This window comes from Quercus lobata, chromosome 9 (assembly GCF_001633185.2).
Source record: "Quercus lobata isolate SW786 chromosome 9, ValleyOak3.0 Primary Assembly, whole genome shotgun sequence".
Taxonomy (NCBI): domain Eukaryota; kingdom Viridiplantae; phylum Streptophyta; class Magnoliopsida; order Fagales; family Fagaceae; genus Quercus; species Quercus lobata.
This window is the reverse complement of record NC_044912.1, coordinates 42,236,457-42,256,573: the sequence shown is the minus strand read 5'-3', so window position 1 is coordinate 42,256,573 and position 20,117 is coordinate 42,236,457. Positions and strand designations below refer to the sequence as shown.

Sequence of the window (20,117 nt, the reverse complement as noted above, 5' to 3'; positions counted from 1 at the left end):
GGGCAATGGTGTTCAGGTTGTTTGGAGTGAGTTGGGTTATGCCGCAATCTGTAGTAGGGCTTCTAGCATGTTGGAAAGGCAGTTTTGGCCGTCAATTGAAATGGGTATATATGGCTGATGGTTCCCCATTGCTTATTGTGGTGCCTTTGGAGGGAAAGAAATAGTCGGTGACTTGAAGTTATTTTTCTCATGGTTTTAAAAACCGGTACGGTGAAAGAACTGGAATAGGGAGTGTTTACCGGTTTTATGGTCCGACCGAGGTTTGACCGATGGTCGAACCGATGATGTCATAAATAATAAATAAATAATTATTAATTATAAAAATAAATAAATAATTTTATAACTAGTTATTTTAACTAAAAAAATTAAATAATAGTAAAAAATTAAATATTAACTTACCAACTTTTGGACACCGCTTAACAAAATTAAAAAATAATTATTAATTATAAAAATGTCATAAATAATTATTAATTATAAAAATAAATAAATAATTTTATAACTAGTTATTTTAACTAAAAAAATTAAATATTAACTTACCAACTTTTGGACACCACTTAACAAAATTCAAAAAAAAAAAAAAAAAACCATAAAAAGGTAAAGTGTAACAATTACTAACCATTTTTAGTTATTTTTTAATTTGTCAAATAACAAAAAGTAAGTCACCAACGGGTAACAATATCATTGCCTACTTGATTTTTTTCCCACCTATACTACACTTACACGTGTATATCACACCCACCACACATTTTGAAACTCTACTATTATCCACACGTTTTAACGGCTTATTCAAACTTTCAAACAACAACTCTGAGGTCTGAACTTAGTTTCTTTCCTATGCTACTTTTTTTCTAAATTTTCATTTCCCTCTTCAATATTCTCTCCCTCTTTCTGTCTCTCTCATCAGCATGGGTATGTGCAAGTGCAATGCAACTGTGCAAGAGCAACAAACAAAGGCTGAAGCAGAAAGATCAAATCATTGAAAATTTGCTTCATTTGGGCTCTTTCCTCAATAAAAAGATGGAAGATCTGATGTTTTTAAGGTCATTGTTGGTGTCTTAGGCTTCACCACTTCAAGCTTAAGAGTATTTTCAAAATCAAAATCTCTCCTCTCAAATTTGAAACAAAGTCTCTCTTTCTCTTTTTTTTTTTTTTTTTTTTTTTTTTAACACAGCATCTGAAGTTTTAATGAAGAACCGCTAAAAATCGGTTTAACTGTATCGGTTTCTGGTTTCGCCGATTAAACCAACGGTTTCCGATTTTTAACAGTTTTTCTTCTATTTTTGGTTTTTAACAATAACCGGACCGGATTAGTGTCCGGTTCCTAGTTGAACCGACCGGCTCGGTCCGGTTTTTTCTTTCGAACTTTAATGGACTGGTTGGCTGCCTTGCGGAACCAATCTTTCTCATCCTTTCTTGATTTCTTAGATTCTTGCAATTTTTGTTCTTGATTGTTCGACCCCTTGTACACTCCCTGTGTACTAGGGTGTTCCACTTTTTTTGATATCAATAAACTTTTTACTTATAAAAAAAAACAATGTAGTTGGAAGTAAGAAGACACTCATGGTATATGTAGGGATAGCTTGAGCCACTGCTTTTATGAGAATTTCTTTGCCCGCATGGGATAATAATTTCTCCTTCCACCCAGAAAGCTTATTGTCCAACCTCTCTTTCAGATGCCGAAATGTATTACATTTGTTTTTACCCACCAAAGATGGCAATCCCAAATAGGTCTCATGTTGTTTGATGATCTCAGCCCTAAAACGATTTTTTATGGTGTATTGGATGTCTTGTGAAGTATTGCGACTAAAGAATAGTGCAATCTTTTCAAGGTTCAGCTATTGGGCTGATGAGTTTTCATAAATTTCCAGAATTTCCTCTAGGGTGTAGCATTTTTCAATTGTTGCTCTACAGCAGAAAATAAGGCTATCATCTGCAAAGAAGAGATGTGAGATTTTTGGACCCCTTGGACAAGCTGCCACACCAGTCAAAAGGACCCTTTCCACTGATTTTCTAAGCAGAGCTGATAGTCCTTTTGCACAAAATAGAAACAAAAAAGGGGAGAGGGGGTCGCCTTGGCAAATACCCCTAGTAGGAGTAAGATGGCCACGAGGCTATCCATTAGTTTTTATAGAATAAGTAATTGAAGTAACACATCTCATAACCATCTTTACCCAAGTATCATGGAAGCCCATCTTGTACATAATTTTTTTTAAGTAGCCCCATTCAACCGATCAAAAGCTTTACGCATATCAAAAGTTTTAAAGCCATTTCCCCAAATCTGCCAGTATTTTTTTGTTTGATGTAGTGCATAGTTTCAAAAGCTACAAGCACATTATCAATAATGAGACAGTCGGACATAAAAAAACTCTGATTTTCACTTATTATGTTGGGAAGAAAGCGTTTTAATCGATTGGCTAAAACTTTTGAGGCTAATCTAGACACAACATTGCTAAGACTGATGGGTCGGTATTGGGTAATTTTTTTTGGGTTTTTTACTTTTAGGATGAGTACAATATGGGTTTTGTTAAACTTTGGGGGGGGGGGGGCAATGGGGCAATACCATGATTAAGAAAATTGAGTATAGTATTTGTAACACAATCACCAACCAAAGACCAAAAGTGTTGGTAAAATAGAGGAGGCATACCATCAAGGCTGGGAGATTTTTTTGGGTGCATTTGCTTTAGAGCTCCGTGGACTTCTTCAGCTATGAATTCTTGGGTCAAGAAGTTTTTTATGTCAGTAGAGACAACTGGGTCTATAGCATCTATCAAACTGGTTGCATTTGTGGGGCCCTTTGAGCAAAAAATATTGGAGAAATAGTCCACTGTGATCTGTTCAATCTGGAAGTCATCCTTTTGCCAATCCCCATTTGCATCGCATAAGCCATGCATAGTATTGCGTTGTTTGCGATTGATAGCCTTTGTGTGAAAAAAACTTGTGTTTTGATCCCCTTCTGTGAGCCAAAAATTCCTTGAGCGTTGTTTCCACATGGTGTTCTCGGCATCCAACCAAACATTCAGTGCACTACAGACTTCCTCTAATTTCAGTGTCAGTTGCCAAGTTACTGGGCAACAAGTCCAGCACTTGTAGTCTTTTCTGCAAACTATCAATCCTTTGTCCCACGTGTCCAAACTTAGATTTGTTCCAAGCCAGCAGCCTATCTTTATAGCTCTCAAGGCAATTTGTCATCGTATGCCCATCAGGTTTATATAGATCTTAATGCCAAGAATCTTCCACCACCTTTGCACAACGAGGGTCTCATAACCACATTTCTTCAAACTTGAAGATTTTCTTGTATGGCCTTCGGCGATGATGATAGTTTCAAATGCGAAGAGAAAGCATGCAATGGTCTGAGGTTGAAGATGAGAGATGATGAACAACGGTCCCTTGGAATAGCCGTTTCCATGTAGTAGTCGCAAGTGCTCTATCTAGACGAATGCGTAAACGGCCTTGTGATCCATTGTTTTTTGACTAGGTGAAAGGGGAGCCAACAAATCCCAAGCCATGGAAGCCATAGTTGTCACGACCCAAACCCGATACCCGGATTTGTGACCATGACCGGCATGCTAATATCAAGCCTAAACCTGATATTAACAAGAACCAACTTAACTTTTACAAAACTTTTACCAACAGCTTCCCTCTTACTTTTCATCCTTGTTTCCTTACTTAAATGATATAACTTTTCTCTTAATATTCAGAGCATCTACATTGTACTCAAAGATTGACATAATCCACTAATTGTTCAAATTCAGAATTTCACATAATACATCTCTTAATACTTTAAGGTATACACTTTCATTAGATCCTAAAATACACAATGCTACAAATCTAAACATTATATTGTTAAATTTAGGATCTATACATATAAAACTAAAACCAGCTCCTTCCAAAACTCGACTAAGGCTCTCTCTGCTCCAAAATAAAACCTGCTAACTGAAAGAGTGGAAGGGGTGAGCTACACAGCTCAGTAAAGGTAAGATATATGAGAATTCAATAAGAATGCATGTAAATCAAATCATTTCATTCTATGAATATTCGAACAGGAGAACATCTTTTCATGCATAGTATTTTATACTATTCATTATAATAGCTTATATGCTCTTCATAGAAAATAATTGTTCTCCTTTTTCTTATCGGTTTAATATTACCAAAACCTTTCGGATTAAATTTCTTTCATTTCCTACAAAGTCGCCATATATATATTCTCATTACAAAATAATTATTTTAACTTAAATCAGATAATGGGCAACTTTGTATTAAATTAGAAATATCTTGACTAATAAGAAAACTTTTCTTTATAAACTTCTTCTCATGAAATTCTATATCTTTCGTGGTCATAAAACTTAACGTTTCGTAAAAACAGATATCTGATAACTTTTAAACGTAAACTTGTACTTTCATCAGAAACTTTATCTTTATAGTACAACAGAACTTTAGAAACTTTTATCTTTAATGAATAGCTTTTCTTTTTATTAGAAACTTCTTTTCATGAGAGCTTTTAACTTTTCATAATGCATTTAAACAAAATCATTCTCTCATGATTAATAACATAATATAACTGTTCATAAATAACTTATTGGTTAGCCCATATCTGATAAGTCTATACTTATTTGGGAGGCTTCTAGCACCACGGTGCTAGGCATCCAGCATTCTCCACAATGCCAGGTATTCCTAGGATCACATCATAATACATATCTTCCAACCATGGGAGTATGTTGGTTTCCCCCACAAGTTGGCTGTAACCAACAAGGGGCGGGTACAGCAGAGTCAGTCCCACTTAATGGCCAATCATATAACATTTTCCATGGAAAACCAGTAATTAACCCCTACCGACAGAGTTCAGATTACCAGAGGACATAACCCGAAAACATTTCGTACTTTACATTATACTGAAATTTCTTATTTTGCGTAACATCTCATAATAATAGCATTTCCATTCTTTTCATTAAACATCATGTTCGTGGAAATTAGTAATGGCATCAATATGCCTAAATCATATACATAAGTTTTTCGAAAGCTCACGAACATGTCTTTGTCAGAATAATGATTACATGTCATATCTCTAATCAAAAACATTTTAATGCATAATATACTTTAAAATAACCTCATGACTTACCAAATGCCCATATAACTTATCCCTTACCTGAAAGCAGAGGAACTGAGAGCCTACAGTCGAAGGAGCTTAGACTTGGATACTAGTAACACCTAAACCATAAATCGAAGCTTATTACTATCCATAATTTCTTTGTCATAGACTTACACATTCATCTCAAAGCCTATCTCTTAAAATCAAGGAAATCCTAATCCCACCTCAACGAGGTTCCCACAAACAAATATACATTCATCAAACAACAGGTACAAAATCCTAGAGAAACCAACATTCTTATATTAATCCTATATCTTTAGAAGAGCCAACTTTATTTCAAAAGGCGCTTTGAGGTTAGGGCAATAATGCATGCATAAATATAAAATCCTTTAAGCATGGTCATGTAACTATATACATTTATATACATTCATATGGTAACATACAACACGTCGGACAAAACAGCTTCATAAACACCACTGTCTCATGGTTTAGAACCCCTCCTTTGAGTACTAAACCTCAAAACAAGTTACACAAAAATTAATCTATGATCGAGACATACCAAAAGATAAGCATATTAAATTATATCTCAAAAAATTCACCCTAACTTTGGAATTAAATCCTCAAAGTTAGGCATGTCCCTTCCTGTTCATTGTTTTATTCCAGCAGCGTATGCCTCATTTGTAAAATACAAACGGGCTGTTCACGCACATCCAATTGTTATGAAATGTTACAGAACCACTCCCCTATATGTTCAGTATCTACCATAAAAATTTAGGAGTCAAAGAATAAACCCATGATTTACTAAAAATCACACAAGACAGCATACTCAAATCTGTCCTGACAGATTTTCTTGCAACTTAAAAAATTAAACCATTATTTTTATGTTCATCCAAATTCTGTGAGATCACTTCCATAACAACCATGTGTGTCTTAGAATTCATAAAAACTACTCCTAGCATCCTAATTCACAGAATATGATTTAATACATATTTTTCTTGTTGTAAACATCAAATCTGTCACAGAGACAGCTTCAGTACATATTCTTACAAAATTATCATAAAATTAGCAATAGGCCTTAATTTCATTTGGGTATTTTTATACCTATAGTATACATATTAAAATATGTTAATAAGCATTCAATTTATCAAAATATCATCAAACTTTCAATCACTAACACAGAATCATAGTTCAGCCTCTAAAATCAGGATAGAGGATAAAGAAGTAAAAATAAATAAATGAAGTTTTGATTACTTGCCCCCAACAATTTGAAGCTGAAATTTTAGTGTTAACCCTTTAATTTCTTCTTTAGAGAGGGGTATTTTGCTTTAGTGAGAGACGGAGGGCTGCCATGTAAGAAGGGGAGAAGAAAGAAACAAAGAACAAGGAAAAGAGTAGGGAAAGAGGGGCTGGAATTTTGATCTGATGCAGCCAAGAAAATAAGGCAAGGAGAAGACTTTTGGGGCAGCAAAAGAGATAAGAGATGTGGAAAATTTGGGGTGGATACGTGTATGGCTAGGGAAAGAAAAATCACACCCACTTTTCAACTTTCTTGCATTCACACTCAAACTTTCCTACAAAATAATTTCTTGCATTCACACTCACACTTTTCTACAAGAATAATATCACTTTGCATATACATATATATATATATATATATATATCCTTACCTTTATAAAGTTATATCCATCATATTAAAAGATGATATATGTTCTAATTACTTTGAGAGAGTATGAAGAAGAAATAGGATGGAGTCTTGTCTTTCTTTCAAAGTGTGGACCCATGGGTTTGACAAAAGGAACTTAAGAGAGTTCCTAGCACATTCCTTAAGAGAAAAGAGAGTAAAGTTAGAGGTGAGAATTCTGATTTTGCATGGACCAGTGGAAATGGAGAGGCTTCTTGGATGTTTGTCCTGACAAAAGTCAAGGAAGGAGTAAGGTGGAGCTTGGTGATTGCATGGCCAACCAAGTCTTGGTCTTTGGGTTGTCAACATGCATGAAACTTTGGCATTACGTGTTGAATTCCCATTGGTTGCATGTGGGTGAAATTTCTACCATACTATCTCATGCATCATGCTTAATTAAAATACCAACTATGTATGTAATAACTTAACCCACTTAATATATTTTTGTACATACTAAGTATATATTTATAATACAAATAGTCATTTCAATTATTTATAATCTTTACAATTCTTATTCAAGAACATTATAAAATAATATGTTTATTAAATACTCTTATATTAATTTTTGTAAGTAAGTGGCTTAAAATATTAATAATATTTAACCACTTAAACACAGTTTAATTATAAAAATTGGGTTGGGGTGTTACAATAGTGATTTATGACTTGGTGGAATCGGTCAAGTTGCCTGGCTGGATGAATACGACATCCCGATGTTTCTGCTTGACTGATAATCTCATTGTAGTCCCAATACATAGCCAAGAGAGGTGGTTGAAATGTCCAAGAGATTCAAGGATAGACGATGTTTCTTCACGCCTACTTGTGTTTGGTTGTTTGTAAAAGGTCGTTAATCTCCATGTTAATCTTGTAATGGTGCATGTGACATGAGCATCGATGTGCTAGCATGAGAAACCTTGAACTGCTACCTTCGAGTCCGGTTTCCATAGAAGTGCTAGGCCCCCGCTCTGACCATGGCTAGAGACTGCTAAGCCTTGTGTGTATTCTAGTTCTTGCTGTTTGTACTTCATCGCTTCTTGTGACAGCTTCGTCTCCATCAAAAAGATGAATTGGGGAGCTTCCTTCTGTAATGCTCGCTTGAGAGCATGAACTGTGCAAGGGTTCCGAAGCTCCCGATAGTTCCAGCTGATGGTACTCATTGGACCTGACGATGTTGCGTAGCAGCCACTGTTGATCCTAATTGTTTAGCAAAGAGCTTGCTTAAGGCCATAGTGTCTTCATCCACCTTTTGTTTCTTATCTGGGTTCAAAACTGCTTCAGATGTGCTTCCACTGGGTTTGCACCTTGAGCCCAAACGGGATATGTCTGTTTCCATGGGGGTAGTTATGCGTTGGGCTGAACCTTTTCTTGTCGATGTACCTTTCAATTGGGTCTTCATGGTTGGCGCAGTAATAGCGGGCCCATGACTTGGCCTAACAACTTTGACCTTGTCTGATGTTTTAGCTACTTCCATATCGGTCTTGGCAGTAGTGAATTGAGGCGGCTTCACATGAAACTGTTTCGCTGAATTCAATGTTTCCATGTCTGGTTTTGGCATGCCAGTTGTTAGGAGTTCTTGTCCAGCAAGTGAAAGAGTGTTAGTTGAAGGTAACGGTTGATTTTGCGGAGGGATATTCAATGCTTGGTCTATCCCATCAAGATGTGAACAGAAAAGATCAGGGTCATTTAATGTCTCCATACGTGTCAGGGCATGTTGGCTAGCATTAACTTCCGAGGTTTATGGATGTTTCCGTACTTTGTTGATTGTGCTGGTAGATTCGCCAGCACCGGTGGTGGTGGCTGCCACATTGGTTGAGGCTTCCTGGATTATGGGTTCTCGACTGACTGGCATTTGGGGAGCAATGACAGAGTGTTGTTGGGGCCGTTCTAAATTGGCTTTCAACCACACACCGTATTGCTGGTCTTCCTTCTGTAGGGTGCCCTTACTACGGACCCAAAGTTTGCAATCCCTTTCATCATGACTTAACAATCTGCACCAGTAACAAAATATTGGCATACGCTCATATTGGAAGGAAACCCATTGGGGAGATGATTCTCCAATGTTTACCTTGATACCTTGACATAAAGTTTGACCAATATCAATGTTAATACGAATGCGGAGACATCTACCCCGACAGTCCCCCGTTGGAGAAGCATCCACCTGTTCAATGAAACCCACTGAGTTACCAATAGCCTTTGCATTCACTTTGTTCGTGTGTTGAATTGGAAGGTCGTGTATCTGAACCCAAAAACTTCTGTGCATTCTTCACTGATTTGTTGCGCTCTAACTTATATAAGCCAAGTAGATACTTGTCAAAAGACCATGGGCCACGCATCAGAATGTGGTTGAGGTCGTATTCTTCATCGAAGAGGATCAAGACCATATTAGAGCCGAGATCACGGATGTCAAAACTCTTTTCAGTCTTCCACATACTCTAGCGTGTGTAGGATTGCCTCCATATTAATCTGTCTCTTGTAAAGAACTTTGCCACTAGGACCTTACTGTTCCCCGTGACTGTGGGAGTGAGGGAAACAGTTTAGTTTTCAGTCTGATTTAATGATATTCTATACCATTTACTTGTAATATCTTCCATAGTGAGAGATGTAGGATTGTGCAGGAGGGAGAGGATGAAGGGGAGGAGTGAAAAGTGTCCCACCAGAGGGGAAGATGCCTATCTGAAGATAGGAAAATATTTCACCGTTCTATGGTTTCCAAAGAAAACCTAGAGACGGGAAAAAACCCTCTCACGTGTAGATGTATGACACTCCCAGATATGGTCCCAAATTACACTCTTTCTGGTGCTTCAGTGTTAGTGTCGAAAGCATTGGCAATGGATGAACCTGTTTTTCTACAACGTACACTTCAATATGCTAGTCATGCACTCCTTAAAGCAGACCAAGAAAGTCATAATAAAGCTTCTTATAATGCTCATTGTTCAAGGGAAATCAGAACTTTTAATTAATGACATTCTGCAGCTCACTAACAATATCATGCCTATCAAATCAAGTAACTCATAGGATTGCTCCTACATCAAAGAAAGACTTAATGCCTATAAGGTGGATTTCCATCCATCCAGAGGGCCTAAAGTAATGTCTCTCGAAGGTTTTTCTCCAGTCAAACTGGCTGCTTTTTTTTTTTTGGTTCCTGTTCCTGCTCGTACGTGTGCGTATTGAGTCCCAGGTAAGGTAAAATGAAGAAAAGTGATAAGTTCAAATTCATAGACCCAAGTTCATTTGGTCTAATCTTTTGGGTTGGAGATTTGGAGTGGTGTCCCAGCATATAAATGGGTGGGCATGTTGTCAAAATTGCGATCCACTTTGTAGGATCGTATGATCTTACGATCCCACTAAAAACTAATTATTTTATTTTATTTTATTTTATCACCATTCTGAGTGTTTTATATGAATTTTGATCATTGTAGGCATGAATATATATTGCAAACACAAGGGATTTGAACTTTGATAATCTTAAATCTTCAATTTCATGTATCAGTTGGTCATATTGACAAAATCTAATTATTTCAGAGTTGCTTGTGTTAGATATTAGTTTTTGTTGTTTGTATATTAGAAGGAAAAAAAGGGAATTTACTTATGTATAATATACAAATTACTTCACATCGATGCAAATCTTTGTTTCTTTTTATTTTTTATTTTTATTTTTTATGGATGAATTCATAATTTAAATAATTATTCAACTTATAAATTAAGTCACTATCCATGTATTTTATTTATTTATTATTTTTTTTTTACTTTAAATCAGAAAATAGTCGGACCACGATTCCACCTATTTCTTTTAGATTCTACTTAGGATCCTGACTTTGATAATGGCTTTTTGGTGGAATTCGTAGTCATCTCTCTTTCGTTCCTTTGTTTCTTCTGTAACCGAAAGAGAAGAGAAATTGCAAGGCTTAAGTAAAAAGCTTTACAGAGAGGAAAGGTCTTCTTCCTTCTTTATTTTTGGTGGAATTCGTAGTCATCTCTCTTTCGTTCCTTTGTTTCTTCTGTAGCCGAAACCGAAAGAGAGATGACTACGAATTCCACGCGAAAGAGAGAGAGAAATTGCAAGGCTTAAGTAAAAAGCTTTACAGAGAGGAAAGGTCTTCTTCCTTCTTTATTCTATTAAAATGATACGCCGAATTCAAGCGGAGTGCCTTAAAGTCAAAAGAAGTTACTTTCGGATCAAGTTAAAGCCATGCAAACCGCCTTTAATCTTGCATAACAAGTGATAGAAATCCATATTTTATTTTATGTGAGCATGATTCTTGGAGATAAGTCAACACAACAGGTCCTATTCCTATATATACAAACATTGACTGATTGACGTGCGTGATTCTTTTCTTGGAGCTCAAGTACTTGAATTGCAATATGGACTGGGCATTGCCTTTCAATGTCATCATTATTAATGGATTGGCTGATGGGGCTTAATTAATTACTACGGATTGATTAATTAATTACCTATATGCTGGAATATAAATGCATGCTCAACATTTTGATTTACAGTGTGATAACACAATGATGAAGTATCAAAGAAGATTATCATGTTGGATTTAACTTTCTTATTTATCAAAATATATCAAAATCTACTCCTGCAGTTTTATATTATAGCATCTCTTCTTTTGAAAATGTATGACATAAAGTGAAGGAATTTATGCCCTACAATGTGAAACTGGAGATTACTTTTTTTTTAATTTATAGAAACGTTTTTTCAAAAAGAGAAATGATATGTCCACAACATTTTCACAACATATTTTATGTGACAAGTTGTTATTTGTAGTTACAAGTGCATAAAAAAGTAATTTCAGTGGTGGATTTAAATTAAAAATCTGCAACAACCTGTCAACTGGATTTGTTGTGAACCTTCTCACAAAAAAAAAAAAAAGATTTATTGTGAAAATGTTGTGGGCGTAATATTTCTCTTAAAAAAAAATGTTATGAAAACAGGAAATTGTGGCATAAAAGAAAGCACGAATCTCACTGTGACCTTTTGTGATTAGCAAGATATTTTAATTAAGAGTGCTTACCAAATAATTTGACATTAAAGTATATTTTCTCCACCTACGGGGTGAACTCATATAATTATTATTATTATTTTAAAATGAGAAAAAAGTATTATAGTCCAAGCTTTAAATGTGCTGTGTATCTAAGAGATAGATCTTTTTGGATGTACACTACTGTTAGTTTCTTTAAGACTAAAAATATTTAGTATTCTAAAAAATATTTAATATTTAATATTTTATTTTATTTATTTTTAAGAGACATATATAACCTAAGCTAGTGATTGCTATTTCAACAACTTATATTCAATTGTGAAAGTCGTCTTCACATTAAACTTAGTAGTTTGCACTTAATGCTGTATCAATTATATACTCTCTCAGGCTTAACCTTTTAGCCAGCCAATATAGGCAATAGCCTAAGACCTCAAATGGAAGAATGCCCCTTTTATATAATAGTAAATATTATGTTTATCTGTCTAATTACAATATAGAAAATAATAATAATAATAATAATAATAATAATAATAATAATAATAATAATAATAATAATAATAAGACCTCTCAATTGAAATTTTTTTAAGGTCTCCTTTATTAGCCAATAGAATGCATTATTTATCTATCTCATACTATAAAAAGTTAAATTAGGTAAATTAAGGCTGAAAATTTTAACTCAACAAAAATTACTTTAAAGAAATTATACCCTCTTCTAATGTTGTGCACTATAATAATGCGTTTTACACTATTTGTCACAGTTTAAAAGCAAAAAATTTCAATCTTTCAAATACATGAAAGGTGAACAAACTCTTCCCTTCTCTCTTTATCTTGAAGAAATAAGAATCAATAATTTTTTTTTTCATTCAAATTTGTTAATTTCAATGCTCATAATAAAAAGTTAAATAAATTTTTATTTAATTAATGTTTAAATATAAGAAAAAGCCTACTTAAAATTTTTTTCCTTAGACCCCAAAATGCATTGGGTCAACCCTACATTGTTTTCCCAAACAAGTCTAAACTAGAGATCACAAAGCAAGAAAATCTAAAAATGTTGTTGACATATGCCCGCTATAAGTGAATGATTCCAAAAGGCGGCCTTTTGCTTCGAAGCAAGTTTCCTTAAATCATATTGTAGTGAGATTGGTGGAATATGAGAGAAAGCATACTAAGGAATATTAACACGTTAAGGAATTTATCACTTACTTTAGAACAAAACAAAATAGGCATTTTTCCTTGGTTATAAGTTATAACTAGGAATAAGTTGCCAAGAACTGTGTACCTCAACTAATTTTGCACTTCCTGGTATTTTTAATAAAGACATTTAAAGTTCAAATCCCTCTTTCCTATTATAACTATCGAATTATAAATAAATAAATATATTCTATGAAAGTCTTGTACTCTAAGTTGATGCCTTAATTTTGTTCCTTTTCCCCTCCGGAGAAGTTAAGTTATAGTGAAGTTATTCTCAGACTTGGACCATATTTGTAGCACTAGTAGACATTTCTTCTATCATAATTCATAAGTTCTTCAAACCTAATAACAACCACACATACAAAAGAAATTGTTATAATAAGCATCACTCGTGATTTTTTATACATCCCAAAACACATCGCGCCTCTCTTTGCACCTTGATAATTATTTTTTCCATAAACGGCTAAATTCTCTTTGTGCTTTTTAGCCTCTGTTTGCACTTTCCTTCTCTCTCTACTTACTAGACTCCATGGCCATGTCTACTTTGAGGTTTCGAAAACCTGACGAGATAGCCATATGCGATGAAGAAGACTGGTCAGTCTCCAAGACCCACAAGCGGAGATGGCGGTTGGCTTTCACTGTCATATACATCACCAGAGTTCTTGCTTCTTTGAACAAAAAAGCATTTGACAAAGATGGCCCTCTCTTGCGCACCCTCTCTTACGTTGCCATTGACATGCATTGTAAATCCATTTCTTCGTTGCTCACTGTCGATACAAAAAAGCTTAGTGACACTGTAAGGGACAAAAACTTTGAGTCTTTGACTCAGTTTGGTGGGGTTAGAGAAGTTGCTTTAATTCTTGAAACTAATGTAAAAAGTGGTATCCATGGTGATAAGGCTGATCTTATTCATAGACAGAATGTTTTTGGTGCCAATAAATACCAAAAACCACCAGCAAAAAAGTTTCTCAGATTTGTGTATGAGGCACTGAAAGATACAACTATTTTAATACTTTTGGCATGTGCTGTGCTGTCTCTTGCCTTTGGTATCAAGCAACATGGCTGGAAAGATGGTTGGTATGATGGCGGGAGTATCATTGTTGCTGTGGTTTTGGTCGTTTCTGTTTCAGCAGTGAGTGACTTCAAGCAATCTAGGCAATTTCAGAAGCTCTCAACAAAGAGCAGTGATGTAAAAGTGGAAGTTGTGAGAGATGGGAGGCGCCAACCTATATCGATATTTGATGTTGTTGTAGGCGATATTGTGTGCTTAAAGATTGGTGATCAGATTCCCGCGGACGGGTTGTTCTTGGAAGGGCATTCCTTGAAGCTGGATGAGTCTAGCATGACTGGTGAAAGTGATCACATTCAGATTGATGAAGGGAATCCCTTTATGTTATCAGGCACAAAGGTCACAGATGGCTTTGGTTTCATGCTTGTTACTTCTGTGGGCATGAACACTCTGTGGGGCCAGATGATGAGTTCAATAAACCGTGACTCAAATGAAGAGACGCCACTGCAAGCACGCCTCAACAAGTTAGCTTCTTATATTGGGAAAGTTGGGCTGGTGGTGGCTGCACTTGTTCTTGTTGTTATGCTCATTCGGTATTTCACAGGAAACACCAGAGATGACAAGGGAAACAAGGAATTCAATGGCAGTAAGACCAAGTTTGATGATGTGATGAATGCTGTGGTGAGCATTGTGTCAGCGGCTGTCACTATTATTGTAGTGGCTATTCCGGAAGGTTTGCCTCTGGCTGTTACTCTAACTCTAGCTTATTCTATGAAGTGCATGATGGCTGATCATGCTATGGTCAGAAAACTATCTTCTTGTGAGACAATGGGCTCGGCCACAACAATTTGCACAGACAAAACGGGCACCCTTACACTAAACGAAATGAAAGTTACAAAATTTTGGCTCGGAAAGGAGGCCGTAGAAGATGACAATTATCCGAATTTGACAGGTAATATACTCAAACTACTACAACAAGCAGTTGGCTTAAACACAACTGGAACAATTTACAAACCAAATTCTACATTAGTTCTAGAGATTTCAGGTAGCCCAACTGAGAAAGCAATTCTTTCTTGGGCTGTATTTAATTTGGGTATGAGTATTGAAGAAGTAAAGCAAGATTATCACATAATCCATGTAGAGGCATTCAATTCGGCGAAAAAGAGAAGTGGGGTTTTAGTGAAGAGAAACAATGAAAAGACCATTCATACTCATTGGAAGGGAGCTGCCGAAATGATATTGGCTACGTGTTCAACTTATTATGATAGAGCAGGGGTGCTAAATGTAATGGATGAGGAAGAAAGGTTGCAATTTGGGACTATAATTAAGAATATGGCACAAAATAGTCTACGGTGCATTGCCTTTGCCCACAAAGAAGTCGCAGAAGAAAGTGGACAAGTTCTTGAGAAGCTTGAAGAAAATGGACTGACATTATTAGGCTTAGTTGGCTTGAAGGATCCATGTCGACCAGGAGTCAGTACTGCTGTGGAGTCTTGTAGAGCTGCTGGGGTGAATATCAAAATGATAACTGGTGACAATGTGCACACAGCAAAGGCTATAGCTTTTGAATGCAAGATTCTCAATCCTGATGAAGATTTGGATGATGATGCTGTAATTGAAGGGGTACAATTCAGGAATTACTCACTTGAAGAGAGAATGGAAAAGGTCGATAAAATCCATGTAATGGCGAGGTCATCCCCTTTTGACAAGCTTCTGATGGTTCAATGCTTGAAGCAGAAAGGTTATGTTGTTGCAGTCACAGGTGATGGAACCAATGATGCACCTGCTCTAAAGGAAGCAGACATTGGACTTTCAATGGGAATTCAGGGAACTGAAGTGGCAAAAGAAAGTTCAGATATAATCATCTTGGATGATAATTTTACTTCTGTAGTGACAGTATTAAGGTGGGGAAGGGCTGTATATACCAACATTCAAAAGTTTCTTCAATTTCAGCTCACAGTGAACGTTGCTGCCCTTGTCATCAACCTTGTTGCAGCTGTTTCTTCTGGTAAGGTCCCACTAGCTGCAGTTCAACTATTATGGGTGAATCTAATAATGGACACATTGGGAGCTTTAGCATTAGCAACAGAGAAACCCACTAATGATCTTATGTCAAAGCCACCAGTTGGTCGATCAGAGCCACTTATAACCAAAATTATGTGGAGGAATCTCATGGCTCAAGCCATGTATCAGGTAACCACCTTATTGGTTTTACAATTTAGGGGAAAATTCATATTTGGTGTAAATGAAAATGTTAAGAACACCCTTATTTTCAATACTTTTGTCCTTTGCCAAGTTTTCAATGAATTTAATGCAAGAAAATTGGAAAAGAAGAATATATTCAAAGGGATACTTAAAAATAAGCTGTTTTTAGCCATTATTGGGATCACCATAGTTCTTCAACTGGTGACGGTGGAGTTTCTGAAGAAGTTTGCCAATACTGAGAGACTTAATTGGAGCCAATGGGGTGCTTGCATTGGGCTTGCAGCTTTGTCATGGCCAATTGGTTGTCTTGTAAAGTGCATCCCAGTTTCAGGCAAGGAGTAGGCAAACAAAAGTGCTCTCCATCCTGAAAGGCTAGCCATCACCCCTCACCAAGACAATCTTCATATTTTCCTTTCTTTGGTGTTTGTGCCATGAAAGTATTATGCACTTTTTTCCATTTTGATAAGTAATGAAAAATTGTATTAGAAATTTAAAATACAATCAAGTCAAAATACAATTATATACCTTAAAGATGTGTATGGTGCTTTGCTATTGTTTTCATTTCAGTAGTCATGGTCTCAAACTTGAGATAAAGTCATTGTTATTAAAAAGTAAGCTGCTGCTTTCAATGAAGTTTATTAGTTATCAATTTTTTTTTTTTTTTAAAAAGATGTAAATAACTGCTACCTTTTGGAATTGTTATATTTTTATTTCTTTTCTTTTATACATGCAAAATAGTAAAGAATTACAAATGATGAAAAGAGAGAGAGAGTATACATATCTATAATAGAAGTTAGGAAAGATGCAGGGTCAACACTTAGAAGATGAGAACACCTTTGTAAAATTGTGACAAACTATTTTGTAATTACTTCCTCCAGAGAAATTTTCTATTCCTATGTTCAAATTCGTAGATGTACTTAAGTGCTGGTTAAAGATGCTAGAAAGAAGAACTCATGGCCTGCCCTGATCGCAACATAGACACGCTGCAGATAAAAGAGGAATCTTTTTTACTGTGCAACTCATGACTTGCAACTAGCTCAGAGAAAGAATTCCAGCACATTAATTTTTATCTTGGCCAGCTCAGTCATATAATCCAAGACTCGCACATTTTGGAAATAGGATGTGGGAAACAGAGCAAGGAGGGTTCATTCTAACTTCTCTTTTCCTCTTACCATTGACGTATCCTAGAAAGGAGATTTTAACCATCACATTCTTCACCATATTTGAGTGTTAGAGAGTTGATTGGTGTAAAAAACATTTGGAGCAAAACCACAAACCCAAGAGGACTGGGTTTACCATTGGCCACTAAACCCGTGGACTCCAAAGACTAGGTGAACAAAGTACTTGACGAAGTCAGTTGTTAGTAAGAGCTTGGAGGGCTTGAGTATTTATTGTAACCGTGTACTACAACTATTCATTAGTGGAAATTTGACAATGGTGCTGTGAAGAGGTTTTTCTGCCTAGGTGGTTGGGGTTTCCTCTTTGAAAATAAATTTGGTGTTTTCGTGTGGTTTGCATTTTTATTCTGCATTTCATATTGCTCTATGAAATCGGATAATCACTTACATTTGATGTAAATGCTAGTTTAGGTTAGAAGTGATTAAGTCATAATATTTGTAATTTGCGGTCTAAATATTTGCTAGGGTGTTAGTAGCAACCTTCCAATTTCCATTTATTATATGTATATATTATGTATTCATCTCAATGTGATGTATAAAGAACCTATCACTGAATTTTTGTGTTTGTATGTGTGTATTAATGGTAAGTTACTTATGTATGCAATTTGTTTTGAATCCACAACCTCACTCCCCACTTTGCTCTTGCTAGAGAAGGAGGTCATTTGAGTTAGAGCTCATTGATGACCCCATCACTAACACATATTAGACATGGATATGCTTTTTTACATTTAAAATTAAGGGGGAAAAAACGAACTTACACATACCATTGAATGACCATTTGCTGTCTATTCCAACTAACCATAAGACGGTGGCGGTGACAATGAGCTTTTAATAAGCATGCTTACATTTAAATCTAATATTTAACATGCATCAATTACATTGTATTTCTATATATCATAGGAATTTTACAGTTTATCTCCATTTAATGGATTTTTGAACCTCCAAAAACAACGCAAACAAGGATAATTATAAGAGAAATGAAGATAATACACTTTCAAGATCTGTTAGCAGAAGGGAACAGACATGAAAAACATACATGTCTGTATATCTCATACGACCATTTTAAAGGGTCAACTTCATTTATTTGTAATACTAAATTATTTTTGGTTGAATTGACCATATATTGTTCGGTATTACCTTTTAAAAGTACGGACGAAACAATAAGAACCTAAAACACACATATGCTGACTTGCATGCAAACACATACAAAGAAACACAGAGAGGGTGAAACAAAGGAGTTGTATAAGAGAATGTGAATGAAACTCAGCCCCGGCGGTGGTCTCGGCGGCCCAACCACCTCTTCCTCCTCCTCATCAACTGAATCCAATCGCCATGGTTGGGTTTCGGAGCAATGAGAGTCAGGCTTTGGAAGAGAAAGAAAGAGATGGGAGCTCATCGTCATTGGTCTTGTTTGCGGTGGTGGTGGAGCGACGAGTGGTGCTGTGGATGGCTTCGAGAGAGGTTTGGGACTCTGATTGCTTTGCCGCCATGAATGGAAGACATAAGATCATGGATCATGGATCATGGGCCGGCCCTCACTATTCACACCGACTTTCCCTTTTCTCTTGTAAGTCTAGCCCAACCCAATACTCAATGCTTTCTTTCTATTAAAAACTCACTTCAACGAATGGGTTTAGCGTAGTGTTTTGAAATATATATATATATATATATATATATATATATATATAAAATATTTATTGCGTTTGGATTCTTTGGAATAATGATAATTTGTTAGTTTTCGTCGGTTCATGTTTTGTAAGTCATTAAAAGCAATCATTTAAATTAGGGAGGACAAAATCATCGTATCCCACTTGAACCGCCTTGTCCTTTGCGAATTTTCCTCGCTCAAAGAGGTGACAGGGGAAGAATGAGTTTTACTTGGCTGGTCCCATCCCAAATGTATATAGATATATTTTATTTAATATATATTTGAATTATTCATACATATAATTTATTTTTTGCATACATACCCTAGTTATAATTTAGTTTTCTATACACATTCTATATTAAAATGGTCAAAATGCTTGCCTATCCTTCTCATTAATAATTCTTAGTACTTTCTTTTTTCTTTCTATTTTATTTTTTTATCTCATTAATGTTAGAACCATCCCATTAAGGTTAGTAAAATACCTTCAAACTTGCCTTGAACCCAACTTGCCCTGCTCTTGACCCTTATGGAATTTCCTTGCCTTAAAGTTGGGACAAGGCAACCATGATCCAAAGGCGCCCTGCCCATTGCCATCCCTAATTTAAATTTTAGGGAGAAAAATCATTCATGTTCTAAAATTTAAAAACCAACCATGTTTTTGCTTTTAATTCATTACCATTTGTTAAAGAGGTAAATTAATTTATTTTATGTATTAATTACCTATAGATATTGTAAGGACTCAATTTGTAACGATCCTAAACTGGTCTTGGGTTCGTACACTAAAGGCCCAAACAATAAAATTTGTAGAGTGTGGGCTGATAGGCTAGGCCTTGATCACCGGACAGTGGTTAATCGTGGTGTTCGTGGTGGACGCACAGAGGTTAACTAAGTTTGTCCATGGATCTTGTCCATGAAACTTCCTGTCCCTAGTCTTCCTTTTTTCCTTCTTTTTGTTTTTTTCTTGGGTACCCTGGTTTTTGGCTCCCCTTTTTTGGCGCATAAGCCTTTACATTATATAGCCCTTCTCGGTTGATCCTAACCCTTCATCTGTTGAACAGGCAGGTACCTACTCGAGTATTTGTCCCATCAGCCGCCTCCCCCTACTCTCTGTAAGTTGCAATAACCGAAGCCACACTG

General features: G+C 35.9%; 2 protein-coding genes across 2 annotated transcripts in view; one reads left to right on the top strand and one right to left on the bottom strand.

Moving 5' to 3' along the window:
• The window catches only part of LOC115959869, a 28,185-nt gene extending 9,366 nt beyond the window's left edge, over nucleotides 1-18,819 (bottom strand). Inside the window, exon 1 of the mRNA XM_031078505.1 lies at nucleotides 18,611-18,819. Coding sequence (XP_030934365.1) covers nucleotides 18,611-18,734 — 124 coding nt within the window. The 5' untranslated portion in view covers nucleotides 18,735-18,819. The remainder of the gene's footprint in view (nucleotides 1-18,610) is intronic.
• LOC115959868 (calcium-transporting ATPase 12, plasma membrane-type-like) lies at nucleotides 13,301-16,813 on the top strand. Its single transcript, XM_031078503.1, has one exon. The coding sequence runs from the start codon at nucleotides 13,470-13,472 to the stop codon at nucleotides 16,494-16,496; it is 3,027 nt and encodes a 1,008-aa protein (XP_030934363.1). The 5' UTR covers nucleotides 13,301-13,469; the 3' UTR covers nucleotides 16,497-16,813.
• Nucleotides 18,820-20,117: the final 1,298 nt, after the last annotated feature.

Excerpts from the sequence above, each read along its gene's own strand:
- LOC115959868 (XM_031078503.1), top strand. The coding sequence starts at position 13,470 with ATGGCCATGTCTACTTTGAGGTTTCGAAAACCTGACGAGATAGCCATA.